This window comes from Netta rufina (genome assembly GCF_964035555.1).
Source record: "Netta rufina genome assembly, chromosome: 13".
Classification (NCBI taxonomy): Eukaryota; Metazoa; Chordata; class Aves; order Anseriformes; family Anatidae; genus Netta; species Netta rufina.
The window spans coordinates 6,537,501-6,560,936 of record NC_140136.1 but is presented as its reverse complement, the minus strand read 5'-3'; the positions used below and the strand labels follow the sequence as shown (position 1 = coordinate 6,560,936).

Here is a 23,436-nt window from a genome sequence, read left to right as displayed (position 1 = left end):
GTATGACTTTTAATTATTCTGCCTTGGATGAAATATTTCTCTTTATTAAATTTACTTCTTACATTAACATTGCACTGTTGTACTTGCCAAAAGGAGATTCAAAACATGCAACTAATTTTTTTTTGTTACGTTTAATTAGGGCTCAGCTCAGCAGTACAGAAACCTATGATACTGTTGGCTTATAGAACAGAAGTGCACTTGAAAAGAAACTAGACAACTTCTGGCTTTTTTCTCCATTTTTGCTTTGGTGAGAAACATTTTTGCTCTCATGTTGCCTAAAGCTACTGCTGATGCAAAGAGCAGCTTTACAGGAAGAGTTTGCCAATCCTGTTTCTCCCAACTCAGAATATGTTTTTTAATGTGATTATTTAAAATAAAATAAAAAAGCCTGAGACTGTCAAAGATAGTCTTAAATTATCTGGTCTTTTTTCAGTTGTTTGAGAAAGGTTGTATGGGAAGGTGTTTTAAAAATAGTGGTAATGGGGAAGAAAGCCCCAAAAACTTGTTTGGGGAGACGAGCTGAAGGAAATAACCCCTCTTAACCATGTTCATAACCTAGCTGATTCTAAATATCTGATCAGATTTTTTTATAAACCTGGTTATGAATGCTTTTATGCTGGCGCTTTTCCATAATGCAAACCCTTGAAGGGGATGTGAGGATTACCTAGGCTCTTTATGATTGGCCTTTGATATTTGCTACTGATGTTAGGTAAATCCTTATTTTTATTTTTTTTTTTGTGTGTGTGTGTGTGTGGTTCTTTTGAGTTCTGTTGCCATTACTTTGTAGCTTGCCTCAGCCATGTTATAAAATGTCTATGAAGCTAGCATGCACAAAAAGTTACTTCCTTAATACTGTGTTCAAGTACCAGCACTCCTGTATAGACTGTTTTTATTTAAATAAACAAAAACCTGGTCACTTATCTGTTTGACTAAACACTTGGGAATGGTTACTTACAGGGAAATCGTGTGGAATGTCACATCAAATTTGACTACTCAGATCTCATCTAGGTTTCTTTGAGATGCTACTTTGATGTTGACTTAACACTGTAAGCAGATTTATCATTTTCTGCTACTCTAGATTTTGCTTAAGTGGTTAGTTTGAAAGTGTTTATTTTGCAGTAAAAACAAAAGGAGTGCACTAACTGTAGTCTAACAAAATATTTTGTTTGTCCCTTATGAATATAAACATGTAATTATGAATAGAGTAATTTTAGCTTTTTTTTTTTTTTTTTTAACTAAAATTGGGAATATAAGTCACACTGAAATGATTCCTGCTCATTTTAGGGCAAAGTTGCTAGCTCAGGTTTCTTGTAAAATATATGCAATTTTTTTGTTTAACTTATCTTGGTAATAATATATTTAGAATTACTTTTAGGCTATTTTTTTCTAGAAAATTCAAAGCTACATGTCGAGTTGCTGCATATTCAGATGCCTGTCTTGTCTTTGTGGTATGATATCTGTTGCAAAGGAAATATTTTATGAAAGTGAAAAAATTGGAACTGTAAGAAATTCTCCTGAAAAGCCAAATTCTGATATATTTATTTTAAATGCAGTAATTGATTTGTGTTAGGCAAAACTGGCTGACTTGCTTGCAGAAAGCCACACTGTCATTTCCAAAGACAATCAGAAGAAAACATGAGCTTATTCTATGCTTGAAGAAACACTGAGAATAAAATGCTCAAATAGAGGAATCTTCAGTTGTAGATGTGGTGTTAAGATATGACAAGTTTGTGTCTGCAAATGACTTGAGAATTGGTAAAATAGTACTTCATGGTAACTTCTGTTGGACTGATACAATGCACTTTAAAAATATTCAGGAAAAGATTGTTTGGTGTTTGGTAGGGGCATGATCCTATCATTTAATAGATGAAGAAAGGCAAGATAAGACTTGAAGGCTGAGGCTTTTCTCTTAAAGCAGCGTAAAATATTTAAGCAGTTTTGGGATTAGTTGAAATGGAAGATGCATTGCTCAATTATTTTTGACTCTGGTTTTTGATAGCTGATCTGCATCTAATGCAAGGAGTTGATACTGAAGATATGAACCTAACAGTGAAATCCTAGTTTTATCTCCAATTCTCCTTTTCTCTTCCCTGTAATTTCTCTCCACTGTTCATCCATCCAGGCACCTGACAGAACCTGTTTGCAGTTACATGAAGTCAGAAACTCAGAAAAATCTCGACTGAGATCTCCCTGTATTTTAGGGGCAAACGTTTAGGGTTGATGTGAATTGCCTTTACACAACTAAAATAAGGTCTTATCGTGGGACATGTTAAGTAGCTTGGATCTGTATGTAATGTGCTGCATTTCACCAGAGGGTTTGTTCCAGACGGGAACTCTTGGCTGTAACTGCAATATTTATATTGGATGGTAGCACCTTTACAATGTAAGGGATAGGAAATGTGGTTTTGAGTCTGAGCTAGACCATGCCATTGGATAGCTGATACGACTGTCAGTGTTTAATCTTCTCAGCTGTGTTAAAAGTGAAGTCCAAGCTGTGTTCATGTCTTGTGTTTTTTAAAGTGACCTGGTAGGAATCTTTGGGCAGTAGAGCTAGAGTGGATACCAGATCTGGCTGCAGCTTTGTGGCTCTAACTTGCGACATATTTGTAATGAACGCACCTGATGTACTCAATGTTTGTATTGGCTTGCAGTGTCTTCAGTTATAGGTTTACCTTTTTTTTTTTTTTTTTTTTCCTCGGATGAAACGTTTTTAATTATTTGGAGGAACTGAGACACAAATCTTTATAAAAAAAAAAAATAATTATCCATTTATTGATGGGATTATGTGTTTAGTACTGTGATACCTTCAGCTCAACTACAATACCTTGAATTTTGACAATGATAATGGCAGTGTGCTTATTATTGGGAATAACTTTCCATGCCCAGCACAGTACATTGCAAAGTGTAACGTGCAATGAGTGCATGTTTTTAAGTTGTCTGGATGGAAAACAGAACCAATCCATTAGTCATCCTGTTTCATTTTCATTGGCTTTTTCTGTGTCTCACAGCTCCAACAAAAACACCTTTGTCCAATCTATACACAAAGGGAGAGGCAGGATGTACCTTTCATATAACAACAAACTTTCAAATGAAAAATATCAGTTTGTGGTGTTACCATGTGCCTACAAACACACAGCAGCAAATATAGCATTAATGTTTAACGCAAATTGCTTTTTAAAATTTAGTCTGCTACTATCTTTTTTTTTTTTTTTTAATTGCCTGAGAGTTTGCATTTAGAGCAACTTGAAAAATGTCTCTCTAAGATTTTTATCCTAAATACCCATATTGAGACTGTATGGTTGTGGCCAAGCAATTCTGATGCAGAATGCATGGTGCTTTTGGGGCTCTGAGAAGTAAATGATGTGATGATTCACATAGGGCTGCCATCACTCCAAATGAAAGATCTGTTGGATGATGTACCCTTAAGTCACCAGCACAGGCAAAGATAATCTTAGTCTCAAAAGATTCTTCCCCAAATCACATGTCAGTATTGCGGTGTTCAACCAGAAAAGCAGCTTACATAACTCCAAATTCTTCATTGCTTTAGCAGGTTTGAATCTGCTTTACTCCTTGCATTGAATGAGAAAATCTGATCTGTTGTCAGTGGTGCTTAGTTCTTTCAAGCTGAAGTAAATCTAGGGGTGCATATGAGTGAAGTCTCTTTTCCATTTATAGTTCTCCTGATTAATTCTTGAAAGTCACAAACAACTCGTCTGTTTGTTGAGATAGTAGCAGTGGGAATGAGTCTATTTTGTATTATAAAGATGGTTTTGTTCTTCAGTGTTTAACCTTACTGCAGTTTACTCTCCTTTGTAGTAAAACTGGATTTAAATTGCCTTTCATTTAGGTTGCATGTTTAAAAATTTATATATATATATTTTAAAATTGTGTCCTCTTCTTTATTTCCATCCCTTTTAAGTAAAACTCAAGTTTACCCTTGATCCAAGAAAAAGGTTCTGTTTTCAAAGCAGAGGATGACTGAAGGGAGCAACATCTGCTTGGAAAAATAGTTTTGTGATATTTTTATTTATTTACTTCTAAGTTTGAGAAGAAAATCAGCTATAAGCTTGAGATGACAATCCAGTGTGCAGATGAGCTTCTGATGGTTGAGTGAAAAAATGTTGTGGCTTATCAGAATATTAATATTTAAAAAGACGCATGCATACTGAGCTCTGTTGCTTGGCTTAACGCTGCCAAGAGTGTGCTGGCCATTTGCGTGGCATAGGTTTTCTAGCTAGGTGTTGGATTTGTATTGTAGAAGCATATTGGAATAAGAACACTTTCCTTGTCCCAAAAGTCTTAAAACCAATGTGAAACTGAAGTGCTATGTATTGCTCTATGCTGAGTTGAAGAGGAAACTTCTGAGGTTTTTTTTTTTTTTTCTTCTTCTTCTCTCCTGGAAAAAACTCATAGCAAGGAGATAACAAAAAAAAAAAAATCCTGCTTTTTACATTCTCTTTTGTATCACTTCTGCTCAAAGGAAAGAGTTTGCTTGTTCTGTACACTTGTTTAAACACATGCTCTCGATCTTGTGGCTGTACTGCCCTTGAAAGGAGGAGGCCAAAATACTTTTTTTTTTTTTTTTTTTAAATTGATTAGTGTCAAGGATATTTTAATTGAGTTTTCATATTTTCTGGATTGCATAATTTTAAAATCTATCCCCTTTACTATATGAAGATTATGTAGAATTATTATTCTTTCCCAAGAACAACCAAATTGTACAAATAAACTTCCTTTTCATGGGAAGTGGGAGGATTTTTGCTTGCAATTTAATACCGTATTTGGGGGGGGAGGGGGGAGGGGAAAATCCTGATCTTCCAGCTGCTAGTTTACAGGGGTATGACTCGGTACAAGTCTCTCTTCTTCATTTTGTATTAAAAGAAAATATAGACATTTAAACCAACCGAACAAAAAAAAAACAACCCAGATGTATTCTGAAAATTAACTTGACTTTGCAAAATAGGCTTTTCTGTTTATAAAGAATTTAAGAGGTGTTTGCTGTAATTCGGAAAGTAACATGGAAGTTTGAGAACAATGTAGTGGAAAAAACAAACTGACCACAGCTGGGAAAGTAATACACACTTTTAGTGATACAAAATGCTCATGCTTACAAAACCAGAGTTGGTTTTCACTGTTCTATGGTCCATAAGTAATCCATCAGTGTATGAAAGACCAGAAATATGTAATACAAACAGGCTAATGCTTTTCGCCACAGACTACTTTTGTTCACTTACTTGATTTTGCTGTTTACTGTAGTGGAAGGGAAAGAGGTTTTATTCTGCAGTTCCTTGTAGTTTACATTCAAACTGACTGTGACATAGGGCTCAAGAAAGGCTAGAGTCATGACCACTTTAAATCATTACTGATGCACAAAGGAAGAATCTCAGGGCCTCCAGAGTTCTTCTATCGTTGGAGAGAAGGGAAGAAATGATTTTGAAGAAACTAAAAGCAAACAAACCCTGTAGGCTTTTAAATACAGGACTAAGCTGTCAGAAAGAAAGATGGCATCACTGCTGTTCAAGTGGGTTGTAAATGACAGATCCAAGGTATCCTGGAGTGTTTTGGAGAAGGAAGAGAAGCTGATAAGTCTTGCTCTTTTCTGAATTGTCTTCTTCTGTATTAAAACATTCTTGCCTGTTTTGGGAATTAAAAAAAAAAAATGTTGCTTTAAAACATATAAATGTCTGATGCAAATTCTTTACAAAATGTCCCACAAGCAAAATGGACTTCTTGCTGTCCAATTTGATATTTTGATACTCTTCTACACACTGAATTACTTTGTTTTATAGAGGAGTTTGAACTGCTTGACAGTCATATACTCATCTGGTGTGTGTTGAGTTGGCATTAATTGAGCGATGCTAACTGCTCATTAATTAGCTGAAAATCTGTCCCCAACCTTGCTGATAGTAGTCAACAGCAGATAGACAAGAATGCGAGAGCACGGCGTTAAAAATCGTCATAGACTATGCAGATTGAAATTTAAGTGTTAATTCTTGAGCCTTTGAAAAGCACAATGTAAGTAAAGGGCTAAGGCTTTTAAAAGCCTGTAGGAAATTCCATGCACTTGCTGTCCACATATCTCCTGTTAGTTCTGCTATCTGTCCTCTAGGTTAGCTGTTGATGCTGAGAGCTGTGCTGTAATGTGTTATCCTCATGCATTTCTTATATTTAACCAATATTGTCACTCGTGAGTGTCAAGTTAGAGCTCATTCAGCTGGAGCAACAGCAGCAAGAGTAGCCAGCCTCAGGAAGGTCTTGTCTCTTGAGATTTCCAGGGCAATTGCTTGAAGTTTGTCTTAGTTTTCTAAAACAATTGCTGAACAATCCATTGTACAGAGGATTTACATCTGATACAGCTGCTGTTCCAAAGCATATGTGATTTAAGCATGTTGCTCTTGTATCACGTTTGGGGGAGTATCTGCCTTGTTCTTTGTAATTGGCTGTCCTTAACGTTCAAATATGTTCTCTGTGTTGTTCCTCAGTTAAAAAACAAACAAACAAACAAAAAAACAAACAAACAAACAAAAAAAACCCCTCATAACTAGTAACTAGGATGTATATTCAACTAGGAAGTATATTCAAGTCTTGCAACTCTTTTGGGGCTGCATGCTTTGAAGTCCAGAGGATATGAATAGTTGAAACGGGGCACACAACAGCAACACCTTGGGCTGCACACAGACTCCTGCTGTCATACACCCTTCGCCCGCTGCTGGAACCATGCTGGAACATGCAATGTCAATGACAGTAGTTTTTGGTGGCAGTAGATGGTGCCATCTGTTATATGTGGGTCAAATCAGCTCTGCAGCAGCAATACACCAGCACTGCGGTGCAGGGGAGATTCACCACTAGAGAAGATTTTTTTGATGAGAAAGAAAGCGGTATCATTGCTGTTAATGTTCCTTCGTGAAAGGGCTGTGCCATTGTAACAGCACATACTGGTGCTTGCGGTCTCAAAGTGAAATTGTTTTAAAGAAGCCTTTGGTTCCTTTGAACTCCACAAGTTGCACTTATGGGTAGAATTGAGGTGGTTCTGGTCCATCAACTAAGCACTTCCTTAACATAAGCATTTTGATTTCCCTTTTTATTTAACCCTACTATAAATTTGTCTGGAGGCTTTAGTGTTTTTGAGTGTTTTTGATGTTTGTGATTCAGCTTTGATGTATGAAACCACATTCAATGTGTATTTTGATTCAATGAAGTTTTTATAGACAGGTAAGGCTTCTCTTTACAAAGTTTAAATAGTTTACTACATAAAATACTCAGCCTTGTGGGAGACTAATGTTTTAAAAAGATTTACTCTGTTGACAACACAGCTACATTTTGCTGAAGGACGAATGGTGTGGGTGAACTTATATTAACACAATGAGTCTCTTAAAAGTTTTCCACTATTAGAGAAGCTTTTTCCCCCTTCTATCTGTGGAACACTGGAGGAGGGAAGACAAGCAAATTTTTGCAGGAGAAACAAATTGCTAAAGCTGTAAAACGGAGTCAGATACCAAGGTACTTCCTAAATTTTGCTTCACAAGTTTCAGCTTGAAGTTGCAGCTTTCTAAGCTCCTTCATAGTTTCTTAAACTATGAAGGTAATTAATTTTACTGCTTATTAGGGACTTTCAGGTCTGTAAAGATCTATTTTTGTGGCATATCTAAAATGCTGAAGTCTTGAGAAGACTGAGCAAGTTGGTAGGTAAACACCAGTGAAGTAGTAATTGTGGCACCTCTTATTCTTAATAAATTTCATCTGGCAGACAGTCTGAAAATGCCTCTTATGGATTATGCTCTACACAAACTAAGTGAAAGGAAGACAAAATAGTAATAGTTATATGCAATCCCTACCTATAAACACTAATTCGATGGTTGAATGGAAATAATTCTGTGGTTTGGGGTGGACCCATCAATACTTCTTGGCTTGTGGCTGTATTTTGAATGGAAGGAGGGACTGTTGGTTTAAAAATTCTCCAAAAAGGTGTTTTTTTTTTTTTTTTTTTTAAAAGCACATACTTTCTCAAAAAGTTTCAGACCACGTCTGCCTAAGGGAGAAGAACAGTACACTGGTACTGCAGAGAGGAGCAAGGTCTAAAGGGACGATTTTAAACACTCCATCTTTGTAAGGAAGAATCCAGGTGGTATTATTAACTAAATCTGGAGTAATTAATTCAATTTTATTTTTTCTCAGTTTAGTTTATAATGAAAATCAAGTTATTAACTGTAACTGAGAATGACATGGAATTTATTATTTTGTACAAAACATGACATGGGGTAAAGTTAGCAAAACATCATCGTGCTTAGCAAATTAAACTGGCTGTCAGCTCTAGGTCTTTGTATAACACAAAAAATGTTCCCAGGCGTTCCATCTAGTTTTTAGCAATGTGATAAGCTGGTAGAAATAAGTGTGTTTTTTGTGCAAAACAGGAAGTATACAGCTAGACATGTTATACCACAGCACTATTAGCTTACATTAGCTATATGAAAAATTCTAATTAAATACACTTAAGGTGGAATTAGGAACAGGGGAAATCTTTGCATATGCTGTAGCTGAATTCATGTGCATGCAGTGAATTACCCAGGTAATTAAAGTTGCTTGGTACAATGAATGGCTTTAAAAGAGATACAAGAAAATTGCATGGACTTAAATACCGTAAGTATGTAATTGCAGAAAATGGTCTAAATTTGTCTTGATGTCTGTTGCTTCTATAACGTAAGTTATGTCTTGTGCTCTGAATTTTGTTGCTCCAGGGTGTTTTGGAAGTGAGGCAGCCTATCTTAATAGTTTTTTTGGTAAACAATTTTTAAAATGAAAATGTGAATATGCTTTACATGTCATAGAGCTACAACAAATATTTCTTCTCTTTGACTTGTTCATATGCTCAAATTGCTGGGCATTTCAGTTTGTCTTCATTTTCTAGTTTAAGCTTGTCTAATTGGAACTCATTAAGCAATGTTATGCCTCTTTCAGCTAGATGGAAATTTCTTTCACTGTTACAGTTCTCCATGGAAATGGGTACCCAGTGATACTATTGAATAGATCACAAACATGTGCTAGCTCACCCTTGATAGAAACCCAGTTTCTGGCTCAAGTCTCTGCACGTTATGGGCATTTTGCACTCCCAAGAACTCATCATCTCCTAGTGTAAATTGTCACAGATCTTTCCAATTAAATAAGGTTTATCTTGGACAAAGTTCTGTGTAGCTTTTTCTTAATGAATTGGACAGTGAAACAGAGCTTACATGCATAGCTTCCAAAAAATGATGCAAAAAGGGGATAGCTGCTGCTCTTGGTGGACACTTCCATAATTTGAACTGATCTCAAATTTCAGAACAGTCCCAAATAAACAGACTATAATCAGACTGAAGTCTGAAGTGTCCTTTTGGAAAGGAGAAATTAAGTGCTCAAATTCAGAATGGGGAAGAACTGATTAATAGTATTGCAAAAAAGATTGTGTGTAGAGGCTTAGGAATTCACTTAGGAATTCAAACTTTATTCTGTGTATGAAAGAAAAAAAAATGGATATACATTAATGCTGCACTTTAATTGCAGTGAGATGTGAACTATCTGCCCTCTTCTTTTGGATTTAGAAAGAATATATTTTCAGATTAAGTCATGCTAGTGAGTTACACAAAAAGGGAGATATTTTCATGGATTAGTTTTTCATTGTGTCATTTGGTTCATCCAGTCACCTATGTAGCCCTATGATACTTCATCCAGTATATTGAAACTGCATGTAATTAATAACGAGAACAATTGTGAAAAGTTGTTCTGCATCAGCTGATGATGGGACAAAGTGAGGTGAATTTATACAGGTTATTTAAGCAATTTTAGGAAATATTTTAAAGTGCTTGGATAATATAATCCAATACAGTATTTTAATCTATGTAGGCAAAACCTCATTTTCTGAGAATGAACTTGACAGCTGTATCCTGGGAATGGTTTAATGCTTGTGTATTTCTCAGGTCCCTGTTTTTGTGCAGAAGCATTTGACAGGTCGCATGCTGGTCAGATCAGAAAAAGAAGCAATTATCCCCATGTGATTTTTATTTGTATTCACTTATGTGATTCCTGATGCCACAGGTGGTTCTCAAATTGATATGTCAAAGGCCAGCTGTGCATCTGAAGTACGCAGAACTTGGTCTCAGAATGCTCTATCACTTGCAGCAATGTCTTGCCAGGCACAACAGGTCTGTAGTCTTGCTTTTTGGCTTATTCTTCACAGTCAGACAAGTAAGGAGTTAAGTATAGCTCTGCTTTCTAACTGAAGACACCAAGACAGAGAAATTTGGTTTTTCATTTTGAAGATCCCAAGCTTCCTGCACAATATATACAATTGTAGCCCCTAAGATCCTGCTCAAAGTGAGGTCTGTACCTTTTTCCATGTGTGCTCTGAAAAGCTGGCTCCAGGTGACTAGCAGGCATGTATTCAGACTGCAGGTAGGGCTAGAGTACTTCAGCATGTGGCTCACCTTTCAGGTAATTTGTAGCTGTTTTGTCACTGAGATCTATTTCTGACGGGGAAAATGTTTTATCATAGGTTTTGAAACTGCAAAGTCTTTTGCACTGCATGGGGCTTATGTTATCCTGGCCTGCAGAAATATGTCAAGAGGCAATGATGCTGTACAACGCATTCTTGGGGAATGGGTAAGTGAATGTATGTAGTGTCCAACGTTAAGCTATGTTTTTCAGGATGTGGAGTCTTTTGTGCAGTACAAGCAGTTAAATACATGTGTTTTATGTAAGATCTAAGGAAAAGGGAATTTATCTTATTTTGTAATATGTTGTTGTTCAGTCACTGGTGCTTGTGACAGGTTCTTCATTTCACGCGGTCACATTGGACTGCAAGGCTTTGCATGCTGTTATCTATGTGTATACAGACGTTTTGTAGTGCTTAGAAAGTTTGAAAGAACCACTGAGGCATGTTTCACAGGTTGTAGGACAGAGTGATTACAGAACCCAAATATAGAACTCACTGAAGGAGAGTGTACGCACTCAGGTATCAGACAGACTTTTTTTTTTTTTTTGTACTATGGGAGATTTGGGGGAATAATCCTTACACTTTTCAAAACCAAAAATGCTTTCCTATCTTCCCTGTCCATCATGCAAATAACCAGTGCTGCTAGGCAGTCTGTCTCGATGTTTTTTTTTCCTTCCTGTTTCTTTCCTCTCTTTCATTTTTCTACACTTTGTCATGCTAATACAAGCCCCCCAGTGCTTTTTATTCCTTTGTTTCTCTCTGACTCCTAGCTCTCCCCTCCTCCCTTTTTGGGGGTCTTCTAAGGCCCTTATTAAAATTTATTCAATGTTCTTAATTTATTCCTCCCACAATCATTTACTTGCTGGTAAGGATAGCAGGCTAGTTTTGCACAAGCTTGCTTTGACTGCTGACTTGAGATAATCTGTTGACACAATCCTATACCCTACACTTGAGTAATAAACTGCAGGGTCAGGTTCTCGGAATTTTATTTCTGTCCTGCTAGAATTATAGTGACGAGTGTTTTAGGTCCATTTCCCAAGCTCTGAAAATATTTCAGCTGCTCCCAGATGATATGGGAGAGCACTCAGTAGTATTAATATTTACATATAAGTAGTCTAGAGATGGTATTTATTAGTGCAAAACAAACAGTGCTTATTTACAAGTATTTCTAAACAAGTGATGCTTATAATGCTGCTAGCTTTTGTAACCACAAGTTTCTTCAAGAAACAAAGTTTTTGCATTTAGACCTTTTTCTCTTGCTCTTATGATATTAATGATTTACACTAAAGGATTGGGAAGGAAAAATATCTTCCTTTCCCCTTCAGTACTTCATATTAAAGCTGTCTTTTTGGTCTTCATTTCAATGACATTTTCAATGACATGTAATTTCAAAAAAAAATTCCAATCTGGGCAAGCATAGTGCATGTGTCTCTTAAAGCTTGCCTGTTCATTCCCTTCCATCAGAGCTGTATTTGGACATATTCTGTCTTGATATTAGCAGTCCTTGCCCAATTAATATAGAGCTATATACATTTAAATATGTTTACTTAGAATAAAAGACACTCAGTGCGGCCTTATTTTAATTAAAAATATCACATTGCTCCCTTATTTCTGAGCTTATCTTTGAACATTTTGAAATGGGACTTCAGGAAATACTTGCCTTAGTACCTGTATTACCTCACTAGGAGTTAATGAATTGGTAATTGAATGAAGATCAGTGAATTTCAAATTAGTTCAGAAACACTACATTTATTTACTAACAGTTTTCAAATTCTAATTGTTCAGAAAAGAATCTCATCTGTAAACTGGGTAGCTGGAAAACCTTCAATGCATCTTTGTAATGGCTTTGTTGTTGTTTATTGAGAGGGACTAATTAACTTTGATTATTGCACTAATATTATGGCACTTTGACAGTCCCTCAGATTTATGACTCTGGGAAAATAAACAAATGAAATGCAGGTGCTGGAGCAGAAAGAATAAGTTATTACTGAACTTTAATTACTTGGAGTGTGTAACCAGGAGAGAATTAGTTGATGAATTACAAGAAGCTTAAAGTTTACATCAAATTGTAAGCAATCCTGAGGAAAACACAAAACCTGCCCCAAAGTCTGTTATTGAAAACAGAGACAAAGATTAATTTGGTTGATTGATACTAATATTAAAATATTGACATAAAATATTAATTTTTAGCTTATAGGTGTTAGAGCAGAGCAGGAAGTTGTTAATTGAAAAATCCTTGCTAAAATTAAAGTTTCAGGAAAATGTCAACAATCTCTGCATACGGTTCAGACAAATTCTCAAGCTGTAGCTGTATTTGCTATAAAAAACTTTAAAATACGCACAGTATTTTGTCTCCTTTGTTCCTAGGGAAAGCAAAATAATTAAAAGTAAATGAGTTTTCTTGAGCTTTACTTTTCAATTCGGAATCAATTTGAAAAACAACAACAAAAAATCTGTTGAGGATGCAGCCTTACAAAGCCTCATGTTCATGTTGCTCAGTATTTTTGGCAGCAGTAGTGCTACCTACTTGCATTGTGGTTTGTTACAAGTTTTTGATGTGTCTCTGAGCTGTGCTCTAAATACTGTCTTTGTCCAATATTTTGAGGGGTGGAAACTTGTTAAATAAGTGCCTACTCTTCAACTGAATGTCCAAATACCCTTTTCTTCTAATTTTCACAAACTATGCTTTTACAACTCAAAACATTGTTGCCACTTGGAATGCTAATGTGTTTGTATTGTAAGTGTACCATGTTAATAATGCAGTTTGTATTTCTGTAATTATAGCAAACATATTACCAAAAGCAATGTGTATCCGATATTGTTTTTTCTGTGGGGCAGCATGCTTTAAAACCTGAGGTTTGAATTTCTCAAATAACGTTTCCTTTTTCAACCTCATTTCATATGGGACATTTGTAATTCCTTATAAAGAAAGCAAGGAAAATTCTGCAATAACACTGTTTTGCAAGAAGACGAAAGACTTAAAGATGTAAAAATAGCTGTTGTTATTTTAAGGTTTGATACGGTTATGCTTGATGATATTTATTAAACTCAATCCTGAAATATGTGTTGTGTGTGTGTGTGTGTGGCATCTACTGTAATGCAGCGTTCAGAAATGAAGTACAGAATACTTAAGAAAACCATCCAGCCTGATCCCCTTAGTGAGCTTATTTGTGAGTTCATGGTTCGGAGTGCCATAAAATAAGTGTCTGTGGAAATATGGCTCTTCTTCTTTGGGCCTGATGTACTTTTAATAAGTTGTTAGTCCAAAAAAAGAGTTAAAAATTGGCTTGTATGCTTATATTGAAAAATGAAAATTAAGATTATATGAGAAAATGGAAATGCTAAATGGCATGGAAAAATCCAGCTCTTAAGACATAGAGAAAACAGGAGGAATGATGAGATAAGATTTTTGTTCTTTAGATCAGCTGCTCTTCTGGATGTTTAAAAACAAATTCAAACTGATCTTAATTGACTGCTGAAGACAAATCTAGAAAACTTTTTAACAATATATGCCAAAAAGCTGCTTTATAGAGAATTTGAGGCATCTGAGCAGGGATTAGCCACATCAACTTGCTAATTACTTTAGACAACTGACATTTGTTTGCAAGCTACAGTATTCCAGTTATTTTCCTTCTAAACTACAGGAGATTATATTTTATTACTACTACAAATAGGTAATTGTCTTGTGCGTAAAACATTGTGACAAATTTTAATATGATTGGTTTAGCAAGTCTGTCAGATAATTTCTACAGAAAGGTAGAGTTGATTATATTTGTACAATTTAATGTCTTTAAATACGTAAGTATAGAGAGAGAAAGCAAGAGAGGAAGTATGTAAAAGCAGATAAAAGAGAGATCAGTATAGCTTTACATTTGATATCTTGAAAATGAATGTTGTTCATGCACGATGACATTCAAAATCAATTTAAAACTGTTTGATAATTTTGTTGCTCAGAAAAGAGGAAATTAGAATTCTAGAGTTATGATTCATTTTAATCAGAAAGAAATTGTCAAACATAAATCTCTCCTTGAGTAGTGAAAAGGCCTGAAAGCAGCCAAGAAAACATCAATACTTTGCAAAGGAGGAATGATTGTTCCAATTCGTAGCTTAATTGACTTTAAGGCTTAATGAAAAACACTACAGTGCTGTTTGTACACATAGCTGCTCTGACGAACGTTGAAATCTATGCTCCAGGAAGAGAAGCTAGGTAATTTATTTTACATTATTATTGATATAATTTTCTAATTGACTATGAGTAAAATGGTTGGATAGGACTGCATAGCTCCAGATGTTAGCAGTATTCTCAAGAAAATTCTTAAGAGAATGAATAATAAAATATTTCATAAATCACAGCTTTTCTTGCCATGAAGCTCTCGTTTATTTATTCCTGTCAAATAGTCTTTGAAGTAGATATTAAAAGATAAATTGTAAATTTAATATCTCATAAAAAGTATAATGTTTCTTTTGTAATTATTCCTCAGTGTTAAACCTACAACTATGTCAAAGATTGGATTAAAATGTAAAAAGAAAATTTGGATTTCCTTTATATTTAGGAATTTACAAGGTATAGATGTGACAGAGAAGCTCGAGAATGGCTGTGAAGAAAACAACAAAATACACGTCACTCCTTGCTGTCTTCTTTTCCCCCAAAGTATTCTCCACCTAATGAGTGATTTATATTCTTGCTGATTAAGTAACTGAATTAAATTAAAACCTGATAACTGAGTCTTTGTATTCCAATTGTAGTCTTGCAAAGTGCAGAAAGATGAGAGGCAAATTGGGCACATTTACTGAGAACATGGGCGAAAATTTTCATGTGTTCAATTTGTTTCCTCCTCAAGGAAGGAGGACTAATTTCCCAAGTAGTGTTTAAGCTCCACCAGTGTCCTTGGTTTACTGTTTTTCATGTAAGTGCTTAGCATACAGATAGCTCTGTAAAATATTGTTGTCTTAGTCTCTTAGTACAAGCGGATGTTAATTTGATACAGAAGATACAATTTCTTTTTCTGTCTATTGGATGTTAATTTTCTGAGGTATTTCTGTAAATCAGTCAGACTTCTGAAACAGGCATTTGACACCAAGCTTATGTTAGAATCAGCACAAGACATTGTTACTGGAAATTAACTTAAGTGGGGACATCTCATCATGATTAGTAGCAGACACTCATGGAAAAACATGAAGAGTGTCTAAAAGACAGCTTTTGGTATGTAGTAAATACAGAATGGAGCCACAGCCTGTTACTGAGTATAGAATTGGAGTTTCAAATTGGTGCTAAATAAAAGGTCTTAAAAAGTAATCTCTTCAAAATGGAAAATAGTTCAGACTATTACGCTGTGGAGCACACATATTTCTGTGAAAATATTATTTCTAATATGGTGTCATTATTTTGTAATAAAGAGTTGTATCATTCTAAGCATGACATTCTAAAACTACATAATCTTGGTGTGCACATGCCATTGCAGTGTAGCATACAGTTATAAAAGCTTGCAGTGTACAGACATATTTCATCCTCTGGCGCTCTGAATAGCGACCGTGTTGAAGAATCAAGATAAAAGCAGTTATCCAAACCTTGCTGTGGGGAAAAGGTCTTGTAGAAAGAGGTATCGTTTACCAAGCTAGTTGGTAGTGTAATAAATTCTGTATTGGCATGTCTCACCTCCAGCCACAGATGCACTCACTAAAACATGATAGCCACTGCTGATACAAAGCTTTTTTATTTTTAAGGGTGTGATCCAAACCTTTCTGAAGTGAAGGAATCTTTCAATTAACTGTAATCTGATTGAATCAGACCTCATTTTACTAGCAGAGAATTGATAATGTAAGCATTAATCTGGTGTTACTATCACTGATGCTGGTTGAGACCAGTGTGAAAGGGGTTGGCCACGATGTTAAAGAGCTCAGTAAGTTCCTGTTAGTAACCTGCTCTGCTGAGACACCTTGCAAGCACTCTGTATGTAGCAGAGCTGTTTCCTGGATACAGGTGGAAAGTGAGTTGTTAAACAGTGATAGATGTCATTTTAAGCAGTAGCAGCATGCATACCCAGCACTAATCAGAATTAAATGTAATGCAGTCTGCTCATACACTCTGTTAGTATAAGAAGCTGGTAAGCAGCTGCTTTTGTATTTTTGAAGTCTACTAATAATGTGTTCTGTGGTGGCAGTTTCTCTCGGTTTGCAGGTTTGTGTCTTGGGGCTGTAACTAGCCACAAGGACATGCCCAACCTGCCAGCTATTGACCTTGTTATCAGTGAGAAGTCTGTGATCTCCAAGATCTTCAGCCAGATTCATCTAAAACCAGCTGCAAATCACTGAATGTGGCCACTGACAACAGCAAGAAGCTTTTTAACGATTTGCGAGGAAAATTGTGTTTAAAAAACCCCACAGTTAAAAACATTAAACAGTTTAACCAACATTTACATGGATGAATTGTTAAGATCTATTTTTCTGTACACTATAAACATATGGCATGAATTTGCTCTCATTACAGATGCTGAGAAAAGGGAAAGACAAATATTTATATTACATTCATGTTTTACAGTAAAAACACTGTTCAGTTTGTTTATACAGTTCCACTGTTACCATTTTTATGGTTAGTAATGAAACCACTGTAAAACAGTGTCTGAATTATATAGCAGATGTGTTAAGCCCCTAACTTTCAGGGTTGGGCATCCCTCTGAATACTGATGCCATTTCCACAAGAGCTGATGTACCGACTACAGCTGAACCGTTTCATACCTCTGTCCTCAGCTGTAGTTAGCCCCACACCATTACTGTACTCCAGAAAGGGTTTTATTGTCCAGATAAATACACTGATATTTTAAAGTAATTACATTTATGAAATATAAAGGAGACTGCTGGTCAGCGTGAGCGAATGCAGGAGGCTTTAAAGGATTTGGTAGGCATTTTCCAAGCATTTAGGACCTCATATGGCTTATATTTCCTGTAAACATGGATAAATTCAAAATGTTTAATTAATGTGATATATGTTTAATTTCTCAACGTGGTTGTAGGATCTTGGAAATATTTTGATTCTGTTATAGTTGATATCTGTATTTCAAAATAACGTCCATAATACGTGTGAAAGTAGATTTTTTTAAAAAAACAGGAATATACTTCTCGGAAGTGTGATTGTATTATCTACTTGAAAATGTCTACAGAAAATTAAAAGTTTTGATCTTTACTAAACAATAGTCAGTGAAAAGCAGAGATTTTTGATTCTTTAATAATATTTGCATGTATGTGACAATTTACAGGAAAAATGCGTGGTACCCACCCAAGGTTTTTCAGTTCTGCAGAGCCACAGATTACAGAATGTCACATAGATTTGAATTCCAGAACATCCTGCTTAGACATTTTGTCTTGACGGTAACTGTTTTTTAGTCTGCAGATGTTCTTTCCTTTAGAGTATCCAGAGTTTATTAACTGTGGAGGAAAAGAATAAGAGTCTTTTTTATATTTGAAAAAAAAAAATCAAAAAGTTCTGCAGTGGTCCGGTCAATTTGTCCTTTCCTTTTTATGCTTTATGTGAAGAGAGGCGTTGTTCCTGAAAACATGGTTAAGTTTGAGCCTCTTGTTACATACAGTCCAGGTAGATGCATTCTTTCCTAGACTGAGTCCTACTGGCACTAGATTTCTAAATGCAAGTTCTGGGAGCAGAGAGGGGGAATTAAAGTGGCTGGTTATATATATATATTTTTAACCATCTTCACAATTAATCTGATTGTAACGTAAGCTTGTAATATATTCCATTAATGAAGAAGACAAGCTTAGCTTATGGTAAATACAGTACTAAGTGTTTATAGTGCATTTCATATTTTACATGATTCCCTTTATAATTCTGCTTATCTTTTCATTCTAATTCCCTAAAGGATGTATAAAAGAACCCCTAAAGAGAGTAATTACTGCTCTATTCCTTAACCAAGGCTCCTTTTGCAAAAAGAAATCTGAGCTGCTTTTTAAAGAAGGCAGTTTTAAATAAAAATGCAAATAAGCTGCTTTGTAACCACATTAATTACCCACCTAGTCTCTTATTACCATGTTTGTATTGTTTGCAAACACTATTTACAGTCGTGTGGAAATTACCATTCCTGGTCCTGAGGAAGGCTGTTGTTGGTAGGTTGTGCTTTGGAACCAATTAGAGTGAACCTTGTCTCCATTGAGGCTCATGGGAGAAAGCATAGCCTTGCAATGTCAAATAACAGCATTAACTCTGGCTGCACAGGCATAGTGTTGTAATTATATTATTGGCCCTCTTTTGCTTCTGCAATGAGTTTCATTCTCTGCATTTTAAAACTAACAGGCAGCTTTGTGTCTCGCTAATGATTTAATACGTACTGTGATAATTTTTATGAAAGTCGTGGTGAAATCCGGTGGGTCATTTGTCCCCAAATTGGTTCTTTGCTCTAATTTTATAAAAAAGTAAACAAAAAAACCCTAACACACACGTTCGAGATCTCATAGATTTCCATGTAATTGATTTTTACAGTGAAAAAACAGCTTCATTAGTTTATTTCATTATTACAAGTGAACAGGATGGAGTATCTGATCGCATTAGTTGTAAGCAAAATATTTAGCTGGCAATAACTGAGTGGTCATTAGACTTTCAGCACTTTGCTGAAGAAACTGAATGCTCCATAGAAAAAAGTAGTCTTGTTTGTCAAGTGAAATGCAAACCTGTTGCTAACCTAGTATGTGTTGTGTTCTCTTCTTTGATTTATTTGTTACTTACAAATGCATAAAGGTTCTTTGGTCTAAAAGTTGCTCTGAAATTAAGACCAAAACAAAGAGATGTCATGTCTCAGCAGTTATGTTTTTGGAGTCGTAATCCTTTTCAGATTCCAAAGAGCTTAGTTTGATTCAGACTGTGTGCAGTCTGAAATGTGAAGAAATTGTTCCTTTAAGATTTGTTTTCTTAGTCTCATTACTAGAATCATAGAATATCCTGAGTTGGAAGGGACCCATAAGGATCATCGAGTCCAAATCCTGGCACCACACAGGTCTACCCAAAATTTTAGACCATGTGATTAAGTGCATAGAACAAATGCTTCTTAAACTCGACAGGCTTGTTGTAGTGACTACTTCGCTGGGGAGCATGTTCCAGTGTGTGACAACCCTCTCAGTGAAGCTTTGTTGAGTCTTCTGGATGGGGAAGAAAATGTACGTAATTACAGAATTTGGTGTTCTGTAATTTTTACGAGGGACAAATTGTGGCCCGACTGTTTGGTTTTAACTGAAGCACCTTCAGGTCTCTTAGGCCTTGAATGTTTGTTGGTTGTGATAACACAGAGCTATTTGTCCTAAAGGTCCTAAACACACACTGTTAGGCAACTTCAAAGGTCTTAGATTAATTTTACACTACAGGTTCTTTACTACATGGTAAACTGGTGAGGCGTATCTGATCCAGCTTAGCTGACTTGGTAGACACTGTCTATGAATGCAAATAAATCACTCAAAACAAACTTATGATCGGTATCTCTTGTTTTGCAAAAGTGGAAAAGATCCTTAATTTATTAGGTTCATGTAAGCATTGATCTTTGGGAAAGGGTAAATATCTAGTCGTGGGCAGAACTGAAGGGACTTCAGGCTGTGTTAGACATCCCAGATCCCTTGTGAATAGCTGGGAAAGAAAGTACAGGACCCAACTCAAGGAAAATTGCATTCAGGACTTGTATTCAGACATGGGATGTTAACTGGGTATTAAGAGTTATCTCAGAAATACTAATCTGCTGCGTATAAGGACAACCTGCATGCTACCTGCAACCTCAAATAGGATGTCAGGGGAATTCACATGGCAGTGAACCCTCTTTGTGTCAAGGTGACACTACGCCTTGTGTGGTCAGGGATGTTTAAAATTTTACTTGGTCACACTATTTTATCATTTTTAGGAACTGCTCGTTAATGAAGTCATGTTTAATATGTTATGGGTACAAACAAAGACATGAATGTATGTACTCATTTCTAATTAATTTGTGTAATTATGTTTTATAATCTAGGTGTTTGCAAAGCAGAACGTGGTACACCCCATTTACTGTCTGCTGTAGCTAATAAAAAATAATAGAATGAAAATAAATCTTGAAACTAACTTTAATTGTAAGTATAGATTAGTTGTAAATTATATCTTTGTTATGTTTATTTTTTAATTCTGCAGTGTTGCAGGTTTGTAGAGCATACCAATTAGTGTAGTTATTCGAAGTAATGATGAGTTAATTACCGTAAATGCAGAATGTTATTTCTGTGACAATTTAAAATACAGTACTGAGTTACATTTTTTAAATGTACGATGAGAATTAAAGGGAAAAAGTAAATGGTGATGATAAGGAGACCAGTTAATGTTATAAAGTCTATCAAAGTGATAATATAGATAAGATAATTAAAAGTACAAAGTATAACAATTAATAAAATTTCATAATCTCAGCTCATGCCATTATAAACGTGGACACAAACGAGATAAACCTATGTATTTCACTATGCATTAACGTATCACTTGGGAAAAGGCAATTTGACTGAATTCATCTGAAACTGATTACTGTACTTCTAATGCTGCTCGTGTTCACTGAGTGAAGCCTCTCTTTCTTGAACTCATCTCCTGCTGATGGGTAGGCAGCCACGTCAGTAGTGCTTCTTTGGTACCTTAGGCAGAAAGTGTTGTCAAGTTGGTTTTTGTGAATACGTTTAAAGAGTAGAAAATGCTTCTAGCTTAGAGGGTTTTCCTCACTGATGAGCAGTAGTAAATCCTACCATTTTGAAAGCAGTGTAGTATACCTATGAGAAATGAGCTGATTCACAATGTTTCCTTGAGCATGCACACTGTAAGAGATATTAATAGCTTCCTTCAGCAGTGTCCCAGTTAGAGTAACTTTGAAATGCAATATTTCATTCTGTCCTGATTAAATTAACCTTACATTTTCTTGTGAAATGGCATGAATGCCTAAAGATAGTTTGAAGCATACTGTGTACATTCATACTGTTGCAGGAAAAAACGTGTCCAGGGTAGTACTTGGGTGTTAAATGTTTATTTTTAAGTCAAGAATTGGTTGTCTCCCACTTGTGTGCAGATTCTGTCACGGGAACTGGTGCTTCTGGTTGTCCAGTGTTACAAGTTCTGGTGAAATTAGTGATGCTGGAATTTATACATTAAGGGTTTTGTTTATAAAGCTCAGCTGGAAAATGTTCCTCTACTTCCTAAGAAAGGTTAAGCAAAGGAAAAGCTCTGTTTCTAGGGGAAGTTTTTGATGCCCTCCCTGGCACAACAGTTTACAGCCCTGCTCAGGTTGTGAAAAAACAATGCACAAACCTGAAAATCCAAGACATTCAGTTTCATCTATTTGGTAGTGTTATGACAGAAATCATTACAGGTTTGATAGATTTATTTATAAAGACTTGCTTCAATATTTAAAGTACATCTATTCCAACATTCCTCATTTCAAGCTCGGCTGTGGATCAAGATGAAAGAAAAATTAAATTGTATATTGAAGAGCTGTTAATTGAACTGCACTGCATTTAGCAAGGGAGCATCAGCTTCAGGCAGTCAATACTACAGAGAATTTTTAATGTACTGTATCACTAGATTGTCAGTTTGTATTGGAGAATGCAAACAGACTGCTTCGACTGGTGGTAAAGCCCTGGAAACTTTTAAGTTGTTGAGGGGAGAAAATGTTGTTATACTTTGATGTGTTGTGACAAAGTGGTTGAGAGAACCAGGAACAACATTTTTTTTTTTTTTTTTTTTAGGGGAATATTTTTTTGCCTTAATATTGATAAATTCTGATTCCTAGGTATTTAGTCCTTAAATAGATAAAGATTGTGTATGTATGGTTTATTAAAGTAGTCAAAACAAGTTCCACAGAATTCTTGAACTTGCACAAACGTTACTTTGAAATTTGAGCAGCTGTGAAAGTCTCATTTAAAAATATTAGTTCTCTCTAGATATAATTCTAAAAAATAGCATATCAAAAACCTTTAGAAATGCTTTAGAAAAATGTTATCTCTCTTTCCTAAGGCAGTGTTAATTTCTTTTGTAGTTAATCTTTTGTGCTGGAATTTAGTACATTTATAGTTAAAGATTCTTTTAACAGCTAAATTATTTAAACACATCTTCTGGGATAACATGGTCTGTTTGGTGTTAAGTATGAAATAGTTTTTATTTCATTTTCTTCACTGATAAAAATGAAATAACTAGAGGCATTTGTAGAACCAGAACAGATTTAGGGCTATGGTGTTAGCCCTAGTTCATTAAAGATGAACTATTTTAAGACAGAGCTTGTTCCAGCTGTCACACTTTGGGATAAGATTCTTTATACTTTTCGTGGTCCATACAAGGCTAAAGTCCACCTTCAGAATAACCATTGCAAGCCCCAGACCTGATTATTAACTATTTTTAGATATCAGTTTCTGTACTTCTTTTCCATACTCATGGCAGGTCTCAATTAAGTGGTAAGCTTTAAAAAGTCATGTGGTGCTGGTGCATTGTCTTCTCTTGGAGTGGAAAGATCTTTTATAAAGGTTGGAATTAATTTGGTCCATCTTGGCACCTCTGTAGTAACTGGGAAGACTGGGAGTGGCTTTTTTATGCTAATACCAAAATATTACATACCAGGAAAGAGTTTCAGTCCAACTGTTTGCAGGCCATATAAGAAGCTAAATAAATATTTGAACATAGACTTGAGTGCTGCTGAGTTTATTTTTCAGAAAGATTAATACTACTGAAATACTTATACAGCCTTAAAAGCTGTATAAGAAAAAACATACTTCATATTAGGAGCTATAAGTTTAATACGAAAAAATGTTTTATGCAATTGAAGCAAAATCTATGAATTAATTTGAATATTACTTTGATATAGTAATATCAACATATTTAGTGATTTTGCTTCATTTGTGTGAAAGTATTTGACAATGTGACTACATACAACTAACATTCAAGAATCCTTTATGTGACAGTTTGATTATCAGAGTAAATGTAATAAATCAGGGAT

General features: G+C 35.4%; 1 protein-coding gene across 2 annotated transcripts in view; it reads left to right on the top strand.

The window, feature by feature from the left end:
• The window catches only part of WWOX (WW domain containing oxidoreductase), a gene marked incomplete at its 5' end in the record, with an annotated part of 506,937 nt that overhangs the window by 18,381 nt on the left and 465,120 nt on the right, over nt 1-23,436 (top strand). For both annotated transcript variants that reach the window (XM_084294419.1, XM_084294420.1), the window contains one exon: nt 10,526-10,632. In XM_084294419.1, the coding sequence (XP_084150545.1) occupies nt 10,526-10,632 (107 nt within the window). The remainder of the gene's footprint in view (nt 1-10,525; nt 10,633-23,436) is intronic.